The 11,181-nt window shown below is 42.0% G+C and overlaps 1 protein-coding gene across 2 annotated transcripts in view; it reads left to right on the plus strand.

Annotated features, from left to right (window-relative positions):
- The window catches only part of ylpm1 (YLP motif containing 1), a 41,216-nt gene extending 33,521 nt beyond the window's left edge, over window positions 1-7,695 (plus strand). For both annotated transcript variants that reach the window (XM_083791114.1, XM_083791113.1), the window contains 4 exons: window positions 4,535-4,586; window positions 6,139-6,254; window positions 6,748-6,933; window positions 7,375-7,695. In XM_083791114.1, coding sequence (XP_083647240.1) covers window positions 4,535-4,586; window positions 6,139-6,254; window positions 6,748-6,894 — 315 coding nt within the window. In that variant the 3' untranslated portion in view covers window positions 6,895-6,933; window positions 7,375-7,695. The remainder of the gene's footprint in view (window positions 1-4,534; window positions 4,587-6,138; window positions 6,255-6,747; window positions 6,934-7,374) is intronic.
- Window positions 7,696-11,181: the final 3,486 nt, after the last annotated feature.

An 11,181-nucleotide genomic window follows, 5' to 3' on the forward strand; every position in this document is an offset into this window, starting at 1 on the left:
GGTTAGAGTGTCCGCCCTGAAACTGGGAGGTCGGGGGTTCGATCCCCGGCCGGGTCATACCAAAGACTGTAAAAATGGGACCCAATGCCTCCCTGCTTGACACTCAGCATCAAAGGGTTGGATTGGGGGGTCAAATCAACTAATCAAATGATTCCCGAGCGCGGCACGGCTGCAGCTCACCGCTCCTTGGCTGCAGCTCACCGCTCCAAGAGATGGGTCAAATGCGGAGAACAAATTTCACTGCGGTAACGTGTGTGACAAATCGTATGACTTTGACTTTGACTTTGACCTGTCCTAGGAAAAGCAATACACTTTTCCTGTAGGTATTTCCTGCTGAAATCCACTGGTTGGTGAAAGGTGGGCCTTGCAGTGAATAACTATAGAGGAGCTCCCTGTGTTTCAATGGATTTTAATTTCCTGAGGCAGCGGTGGACGAACGGTTTGCGGAGCGGTCTTGATATCGGAAGGTCGCTAGTTCGTATCCCCGTAACCGGCACGTTAAAATGACCACCACTGAAGTGCCCTTTGAGCAAGGCATTGAATTGAACCCCTACCATGAAATGTTCTATGAGCAGGGCCTGGCTGTAAACAAGTTATTGAGCTTAGTCCAGTTACCCTGCAGGGTAAACATGGTACCTTTCCTTTCCTTAGTCCAGTTACCCTGGGTAAACATGGTACCTTTAGTCCAGTTACCCTGGGTAAACATAATACCTTTCCTTTCCTTAACATTTCCTATTTGGGACATTTTCAGATTCGATGGTTCTTTAACAGGAACTCAACATTTCCGTTCTCTAAAACCCAATTGAGCCGGCAACGGCTAAACTGAAGGTGTTTATTATTGGCAGTTATCTTATTATATAAATGGTTAAGATCGTTTTTTTGAAAACGGAAAGTATTTTATAGAATATAATGTCAGACTTTTTGTACGGTTCCTGCAGATCTCTTATTAATATTTGTTTGGTGCAAAATATACACTATTAACACACACATGCGCACACACACGTGCAGTCACACACACGCATGCACGATTGCACACACACACACACACACACACACAGTTGAACATGGCTCGTTCCCCCAAACCACCAGAAAGGTGGGAAGGTGTAACGCAGAGACGTAGAATGATGTCACCACGTCGCTGTTTGATGACATCATGGCATAGATTGGTCCAATGATGTGCCTGAATGATGCGTTTTATATTATTTTAAACTATCTATTGAAAAATAGCAAATCTACAAGCTCACAAGCGCGGCAACCGAGCTCGTAGATCTGCTATTTTTTGAAAAATCATGAAAATGTGGTACAAATCTTTGAATATATTCTTTCACAGTGAACGTTTTTAACTCATATCTTCGCTGGAACTACATATTTTCAGATGGGGGGTCCGCAGCCAAATACAGATAATTCTGGGGGTCCTTGACATGAAAAAGGTTGAGCACCACTGACATATAAAGTAGAAACATATGTTTTTCATAAAACTGTTAGGATTTAGACATTTTTTTAGAATCGGCCTCAGGTCTAAATGGGTTAGCAGAACAAGCTGGGTAATGAGATTGAAGCCAACTTCGAGGTTCTTTATTAAATCAAAGTGAAAACTAAAAACAAGCGCAAAACCCACATAATCAATATATATTGTCTCAAATACATTTCCACATGACCAATACAAGGTGCGTGTCTCAAAAACACTAATAAATACCATATGGAAAAGTACCAACCACAGCAATAAAATGACAGACAAACCACTAACCATAAAATGACAATAACCTTATTCCCTCTTCCAGTTCCAGCTAGGTGCATTGCTACCACCAGGGGTCTCTCCAGTAGCATGGCGTCACTCTAACCATAAAGCCAAGAAATCAAAAAATTACAATCCAAACGGTCCCATTTCCATAAGTGTTATTTTTCGGCACTCACTTTGCTCCATTTAGCGGTCCGTTTCCATCCCGTTCCTCAGACAATGTTCAATGTTTATTCTTTTAAATTCTCTAAACTCGTTTCCAAACGCATGAGAAGCAACCCTTTTGGTGTTTTAAGCTTTTTTTTTTATGTTATACTTTGGCTATTGAAAAACAGCAGATCTACAAGCTCATAGCGCGGCACCCGGTGCTGCGCTACGAGCTTGTAGATATGCTATTTTTTTAAAATTGTGAAAATGTGGTACAAATCTTTGAATGTATATTCTTTCAGAGCGAATGTTTTTAACTCAAATCTTTGCCTTTCTCCATCTGAACATATTTTCAGATGGGGCCGGCGGCCAGTTACATATAATAATTCTGGTGGTCCTTGACAGCTTGAGAACAAATGACATAGAAACTTAGGTTTCTCTGAAAACTGTCATGATTTAGAAGACATTTGTAGAATCGTCGCAGAGAACAGTTGTTGGTTGATAGCTTCTCACTGCAGATTAAACAAACAGGCATTCAATCTGCATTGGCTGTGAAGGCAAAAGCCTCTGTCCACGAACTGTTAAATCCTCTGTTTTTCGTCGGCTATCTTTATTTCTCTCCCTGTAGAAGCCATAGCGTAGCAGGCAGCAGCCTCACACACCCACCGGTTTGTGTATAATATACACCTGGTCGGCAAATTTTAGTTTAGTTAAGTTTTCCAATTTTGTAAAAATGTGTAGAATAAATATTAAGAATGCTTGTCACGTTTGGCCTCCTACAGAAACCATAAATGAAAAATAATTTATTTATACTTTTAATGCTACAGGGGTGTGCTCTAGAGTACTTATAAACAGTCTGGGGCGAGTTGGGAGGCAAGTGTTGGTAAACGTTGACCCTATTCTGATTCTGGTAGTTAGATGGATGACACCTGGAGTGCTTTATTTCATAACCATCCACCCATCTTCAACCGCTTGTCCGTATTCGGGTCGCGGGAGCAACAGCTCCACCAGAGTGCTCCAGACTTCCCTCTCCAGAGCAACATTAGTGACTTCCTCCTGGGGGGGATTCCGAGACGTTCCAAGGCCAGTGAGTCGATGTGTTTCCTCCAACTGCGCCTTGGTCTGCCCCGGGGTCTCCTCCCAGTGGGACGTGGTCCTTGGTCTGCCCCGGGGGTCTCCTCCCAGTGGGACGTGGTCCTTGGTCTGCCCCGGGGTCTCCCAGTGGGACGTGGTCCTTGGTCTGCCCCTGGGTCTCCTCCCAGTGGGACGTGCGTCGAGGACCTCCCTACTAGGGAGACGCCCGAGAGGCATCCTAACCAGATGCCCCGAACCACCTCAGCTGACTCCTTTCCAGGCGAAGTAGCAGCGGTTCTACTCCGAGTCGCTCTCGTGTGACTGAACTTCTCACCCTATCTCTAAGGGAGATGCACTGTTAAACGCAGTAAACTTTAAAAGGCGGAGAGTTATAGTTTAACAAAGCTTTTATAGTGCTGAATGTTGCAGAGCTGGAATGCGGCAATGCAACGGTCGTGGATTCATTAGTCAAATAAATGGTCGACTCATAGTGGAGCTTGTAATGATGGGAACAAAATTTTTGAAAGCAAGAAATGGATCTACTATTTGTATGGGAGAAAAAGGGGTTAAATGTAATGGTACTCTTGTGGTAGAGCGTTGGTGAATCTGTAAGGCTGTACAGCTTGTCTACTTTTCTATGCCACATAGTTGTGGTCTCCTGTATGTTGCCTCCGACAAGGTGGTTGTGTTTCTCACCCATCTGTTGGTCTATCTGTGACCAAACATATCTCAAAAGGTTCTGATTGCCATTAAAATTGACCTATAGCAAAGCCCCTCCCCAAACTGCTATGGTCCAATCACAGCTAAGCATAACATGAAATGGACAAACCTCTCCACCAATAGTTTTCCTATTATGATAAAAAAAAATGTTAAAAAAAAAAAGAAATGTCACGCACATATTTTTCCAGTGCATATATGGCAGGCCTTGTTCATGGATTTGGAAGAGATTTGGAAGGTCTGGTTCCAAAAATGAACCAGTATTTAATGTGTAAAATCCATGATATTTACATTAGAATGAATGAGCCTGGCTGGAAAGTGTCCCAAGCTTGTAGGTCTGCTTTTTTTGTAGGTATTCTTTCAGAGCGAACGTTTTTAACTCAAACCTTTGCTTCTGGGGGAGTGGTCCCTGGAACAACATATTTCCAGATGGGGCCAAATACAGATAATTCTGGGGGTCCTTGACATGTAAAAGGTTGAGCACCACTGACATAGAAATTAGAAACATAGGGTTTTCTGAAAACTGTCAGGATTTAGAAGACATTTTGTTGGTCTAAATGGGGTCATATAATCTTTATCAAGGCCTTAGTTTGGACACATAAGCTTCTCTCAGCTTACAGAGGAATCATAACATCAAAACCTGTTTGCATGTCTGTGTTTAACTCTACGCCTACCGTGTAATTGTCATAGCAGTGTCATTCCTGCAACTGTTGTGATATTTTAACCTGTCAAAGTAATTCTCTCTTTTATTTTTTAAATGTGTTTTCTATGCTCTCTCTCTCCTCCTCCTTTTCCATTATCCCAACCCCTTAATCATTCATAAGTTTAACTGTTGCAGTGTTTCTCTGTATAATATAGGCTTACATTCCAAAAAGCAAATGGGAGATGGACACTTCTGAGGCAAAACTTGGTAGGTATTCCCTTTTTTTACATGTGTTAACTAACCCTATGCCATAACATTTTAGAAGACATTCTTTCCCCCCCTGAGTCGATTTCAGTTTGACATGATTTGATGTATTTATGTCACAGTACGATTGGAAAACCAGATAAATGTGCACTTGGTTTCGTCGCTAGAGGCGTGCCGTCAGAAGGTGACATGTGGGGCGGGCGGTGGTTCAGCGGTAGAGTGGCTGGATGGTGACCGCAAGGTTGCCAGTTCGAACCCGGGCTCCCCCAGAGTGAAGTGTCCTTGAGCATTCTATAGCGCCTTGGATAAAGGCGCTATATAAATGCACCGTTTACACGAGCCACAAGAGGCACCGCCGAGCGAGTCGCCGTACCGAACGTTGCGATGTCTCCTTCAGCCGACGCTGCGCAGTCCGACTAATATGTTCCCGATAGTGACAGCATCGCAATGCATCGCCCTCTAGTGTCGATTACACAGATCGAGAAAACTACTACACTCTTTCAATCTGACTGGTCTTCCAATCATACTGTAACATTTATATTTCTTACATACCGGTAGATTTTTAAGATGATATCTGGCCACACGTTTACACCGTCCAGTATCTGGATCAGAATGGGATAATGCAACATATGGTGTGTTTTATATACATCTGTGTTGTGTCTGACCTTCCCCAGTTTTGCGAATAATGCCTTTTGTATCCCCCCGTTACACTGCCACTCTGCAGTGACTTGTTCCGAGCATGTGGCAGCATTTACATTTTAAAGATGGAGTGCCATGTTTTTTCTTTTATGTGGACACCACCCCCACCTGTTCATTAAGTATGCCTGGTTTGCCTGGTGGGTTGGCGATCCACCTGAATCTGAAGCCGCGCCCACAGCTGCTTGTTGTATGATAGTGTGATGTCACTATATCAATGTTTTTTTTCTAATTGGCACGTTTGACTGTCAAGGTTTCAGCCTCGGGGAAGAAATCCTAAATACAAAGACATTATTGCACATGACAACCACACCAGGGGGTCTAATGAAGTACCGTCACCTCATAAACAAATGACATAACAACCACACCAGGGGGTCAAATGAAGTACCGTCACCTCATAAACACATGAAAAACTGGGGGGACAAAAATACTAAAATCACGGCACTCCATCTTTAAAAATGACAACGGCAAAGTTATTCAAAATTTTGCTCACATTTCTGTCACACATCTTGAATTGAACATAATTGATACAAAACAATGATCGTTAACAACATTTCAGACCAATTATTATAGGCCTGTCAGAAGAATATCCAAGTTTTTTATTGGCGCTTATACAATACAGCAGGTAGCAAAAACGTTGGCAGTGCAAACATTGTGCTGCTAAAGCTTTATGGATAAGAACAGAGGGGACCCTGTTCTGTTCTGTTCTGGACCCTGTTCTGGAAATCTTGTAAAAAAAAAAAGGCTTGTCATTAATTCAGAAGATGCAATAATATGCCAGGTCAGGGAGTTATTACAGTACGGTGTCATGTGGTGCTGGAGGGTAACCTGGACACACCGTTCATTCTTTTTGATAAAGACAAGTTGGACGGGCTGATGGGCGGCGGGAAGAGGAAGCGCGAAGACGAAGACATGGACCCGTTTCAGCTGCCCGACGACTACAACACCCGCATGTCGGAACCCGGGAAGAAACGGGTAAATGGAACGGATCTGGAACAATCTTTGATCGCTTTATAATTAACCCATTTTGGGGCGGGAACCCCTTTTGGTGTTAGCATTATGCTATGCTTTAGCTATTGAAAAATAGCAGATCTACAAGCTCGTGGCGCGCGCTACGAGCTTGTAGGTCTGCTATTTTTGAAAAATCGAAGAACGACTGACATGGAAAAAAAATTCAGAACACTGTCAGGGTGTAGAAGACATTTTTTTTTAATCTGATCTCGGGTCAAAATGCGTTAATGAAAACTAATAATATAATGTCAGTGACATTGAAAAAGGCAGCAGAGCCGAATATAATATATCTATAATTGTCTTGCTGTTTACTACTGAATTAAGTTGAGTTCAGTCCCTGTTTGTAGTGATGGTGTTGTCAACAATAACTGCATATGATACTCTTTAATATGAAATATTAGAAGAACCATATCATTTTCCTGCTCATGACGCGCTGCGGTCGCTCCCCCTCCCCTAGGTCCGATGGGCGGATCTGGAGGAACAGAAAGAGGCCGATAGGAAGCGAGCCATCGGCTTTGTGGTGGGTCAGACGGACTGGGAGAGAATCACCGACGAGACCGGCCAGCTGGCCCAGAGAGCGCTCAACCGTACTAAGTATTTTTAAGAAGAAAAAACATCACTCTTTTGTCTTTGTCATATAAAGGTATGTATCATATTCTACTAAAATACACAATCAATTTTATAGTATAGAACTTAGTGTTTGGCAGTAAAAGGCATAAGAGTATGCAATTGACTGTGCAGTTCACAGTAGTTTATTTATTTATTTCTAACTACTGTTTTTTTTATCTAGTTACACACGCATGTACGTAATGATGAGATGTAGCATGTTTTTTTCAGCTACATTCCTACATGTATGTAGCTACATTCCAGCTACATTCTTGTATGATGACAATATGCCATTTCATGTTAAGTTAATCTGCTAGCAGAGTAAAGTATCTTAAGCGTAATTGCTTCCAGTTATCTATTTGAATTGAATGCCAAAAGTTAGACTAAGTCTAGTTGAGTTGAATACCAACATTTTGCAATTCGAACAAATCCAATACAAATGTTTTCAATTATTATTTTTCATTTTTTTTCTCTGCAGGTATCCAGACTGTGAATACTTGTGGATGAACTGCTCAGTGGAATGGAACACTCATCTAGAAGAAGAAGAAGTTACTTTTCAAAAAAATTCAAAAGATTAATTTCAGTGCTGGGTATTGCAGTAAAATATTTACTTTTTAAATGAATGTTCCTGATATCGACTTTATAGTTTTTCATTTTGTCTCCCGTGCTTTTGGCTACGCAGTATTGTCGTATCCAGTGGTCTTTGCGTTGTCGTTTTGCACTGTTCTGGGTATACCTGTAGCAGCTTGTTGTCTTTCATTCTCAAATAAGAAATAATAAAGTTTTACAAAATACCTTATCTGGAGTGTCTTGTCTGATATGAGTGGTCATTGAGCTTGACCAGACAAATCTGTGTGAAGCCTGGCAGATATTGCTTAACCCATTCTGAACGGGAACCCGTTTTGGTGTTCGCATCATGTCGTGCTTTACCTATTGAAAAATAGCAGATCTACAAGCTCATATCGCGCCACCGAGTGGCGCGATACGAGCTTGTAGGTCTGCTATTTTTTTTTAAATAGAAGAGCGACTGACATTTTTTAGAATCTGATCTCAGGTCAGAATGGGTTCATCAGACCAGTGTGTGTCCAGTGGAAACCTCGTATGAATCTGATCTCGGGTCAGAATGGGTTAAAAAGCAGAGTTCTGTACTGGGCAATGTGCAATTGTGTCACAATTGGCTTTTTTGAGTGGTGCAACCACTCCTATAGACGGCTATGTGTGTGCCTGGGTCCCTGTGTCTGTGTCCCTGGCTGTGTGAGCACGAAAATAGTGTTATAGCGTTTGTTCACCACCAAGTGTCACTGTTGCACCGCCTAAAGGCCTATTCACAGTCTGGATGTTCGATGGTGAGGTGACCACCGCTCCGGTGGTGAGGTGACCACCGCTCCGGTGGTGAGGTGACCACCGCTCCGGTGGTGAGGTGACCACCGCTCCGGTGGTGAGGTGACCACCGCTCCGGTGGTGAGGTGACCACAGCTCCGGTGGTGAGCTGACCACCGCTCCGGTGGTGAGGTGACCACAGCTCCGGTGGTGAGGTGACCACAGCTCCGGTGGTGAGCTGACCACCGGAGCTGAAATAACGTTGAGCGGTGGTGAGTAAAAACAGAGAGAAGGGCTGGAGCGGTGGCGGTGGTTTGCTCTTCACCGCGGCTCGTGACGTCATGTTGTAGTTCGGTGGTCACCTAACCACCGGAAATCCAGACTATGAATGAGCCTTAACACACAGACACACACAGGCCAGGGAGGAGGGCTTGTACAGTACAGTACAGTACAGTACAGTACAGTACAGTACAGTACAGCACCACTCACTTCAGATGGGTGTGATTCCCTCTCCCCCCCAACAGTTAGCCTTTTATATAGTGACATTACCAGGTGCCAATACCAGACCAGACCATTCAGTAGCCTGCTTTAAACCAATATTGTCTGGTTTTACACAGATTTGGGTATGGGGTTATATTAGGTAACATGGTTTTAAGAAGGTTGTATATCAGCCCATTTGAAATATATTTTTTTATTGTGCCACAAGTACATTTCCATTATATATTCGTTGTTGTCGGGAGGAAACCAGCTAACTGCATTTTTTGATTTTTTCTTTTTTTTTAAGTGCTTTTGAATACACTGTTTAAAAAGAATTCTTGAACCAATGGAAAGTATTTAAAAAAATGCTTTGGACTAAACCTCTTAACTCCATTGGCCCCTCAAACTGTCTGCTACAACAGCTAACTCCACCACCTCTCCCCCTCATGCCAATAATTGACAATATATAATAAAATCACAGATCAAGATTTTTTCTTTTTTTAAGTTTGAACACCAATTTCTGCTCCCAGACACATCTTTACTTAAATGTGGACTTTAAATAAAAATTCTTGATCTGTTCAAGGTTCAAGGTTAGCTTTATTGTCCCTTGCGGAAAATTGGTTTGCAGCCAGATCATAGTAAAAATACACACAACAACAACATTCAATACAGGACTAAGAACAGGGCACCAGAGACAGAGAATTCATGACATACAGCAGTAGCAAAGTCAGCAAAAGTGCATTAGTGGGCAGTATGTGCAAAAGGGCAAGAATAAAGTGCTATCTGCTGTTCAGCAGTTGAATAGCAGCCGGGACAAAGGATAGTTTGAACCGATTGGTCTTTGTGGCGGAGCACCCTCAGCCGACGACCTGAGGGCAACAGTTCAAACTCAGACCGAAGTGGGTGATCCGATACCTCCAGGAGGGAGGAGGTTTTCTTAAGCATCTGCCTCTTGTACAGATCTATAAGTTGGGCTTTTTGGGTTCTCCCAGAAATCTTACTTACATTTTTTGTGACTTTGTTTCATCTTGCACCCAGCCTATTAAGGTGTATGGATGTGTGTGTGTCTTTGGGCTGTTTTTCAGCCTCCTCTGCCACCATATATAAAGTCACAACACCAACTTTGTTCAGGCAGAATTGCTTTGTTTTCAACGTTTCCTGAAAAGTGTATATTTTTCATTTTCTGGAGTTACGTGGTTTCTTCCCGACAGTAGAGGTATTAGAAGCTGTAACAATGTGTGAAGAAGCTGAAATGAGTCTGTTCCTGATAGATTTTTTTTTTATATTTAACTCTTCAGTATTGTCTGATCTTTAGCCAATTGAATTGAGCTTTCTCTGCTCTTATTCAGCCTCATGTCAAAGTCCTGTGTTGTTCTGTCTGGGTGCTTAAAATACAGTCAAATCAATATGAAAACTTGTTGACAAACATGTTTTTGAATTGGGGACTGAAGCCATTTTCAGTTTAACGTCATGCAGTATTATTAATATTCACCGTTGACATTGCTTTATGGAGTGACGATTGGATGTTCCAGAAAACGGATCAGACGTAATGTGAGCCAAGGCTTAATGGGGTTTTGTTTATTTCGACAATATACTGCCAATACATCCGGCCTCATGCAGATATCAGTACCCAAAGTTGTGGACTTTCATGAAAAAATCCAAAATCCACATTGTTACATATTTACTCTTAAGAATTGTATGAGTATCATATTTTGCATGTTTGTTTTTTTTTGTTCTAAAAGTCCAGGACATCTTATAAAATGTCAAAATTATTAGATTGGAGTAAAATGTAATACGTAAAAAAAAAACAGGATCATTGCCTACTATCTAACCACTATCAACATGTTAACACAGCAAGTACAATTGCACAGATTTTGGTTACAGGAAAATGTTCCTTTGTATATCCATTCACTGAAGTATTGTGTGTAGCAGGCCTCTGTCTGTGGAGTGGTCCGAACTCAGAAGTAGAACTGCTGTGATCATATGTTGGATCAACGCCTGACTACAAAACGAGCACTGCGTACTGTGAACCTTTGTCGGGATGTACACATTATATTATGTAGTGAACGTTCCAACATTTGAGATGTTTTTTCATCTTAAATGACAGTGTAAGGATGCAGCATTTTCACTTCACTTGTAGTTTTATTGTGACTTTGATTTGTTTCTGTGAAATTACTCTTCGACTTTTTTCCATGACATGAGTTGTTCGTTCATTCTTCGTTACTAATGAATGTATTACTACACTTTCTCCGAGCAATTTGAGCTGTCATACCTTTACCTGCTGTATGAGAATAGTTGACTCGAAGGGAGGGAGAAAAGAAAATACAGTCCTGTTCATAAATGACGAGATACTGAACGCCAACAGTTAAAAGGCTCAAAACCAAATATTTCAGAGATACTCAAGACGAGAACTTCAGGATCATAAATGGGCCAACATTGATGCTGGGATAAAGGCAGATGAAGCGAGGAACCGTATTTAACTGCACCT

The sequence above is a fragment of the Protomyctophum parallelum genome (assembly GCF_964188405.1).
Source record: "Protomyctophum parallelum genome assembly, chromosome: 19".
Classification (NCBI taxonomy): Eukaryota; Metazoa; Chordata; class Actinopteri; order Myctophiformes; family Myctophidae; genus Protomyctophum; species Protomyctophum parallelum.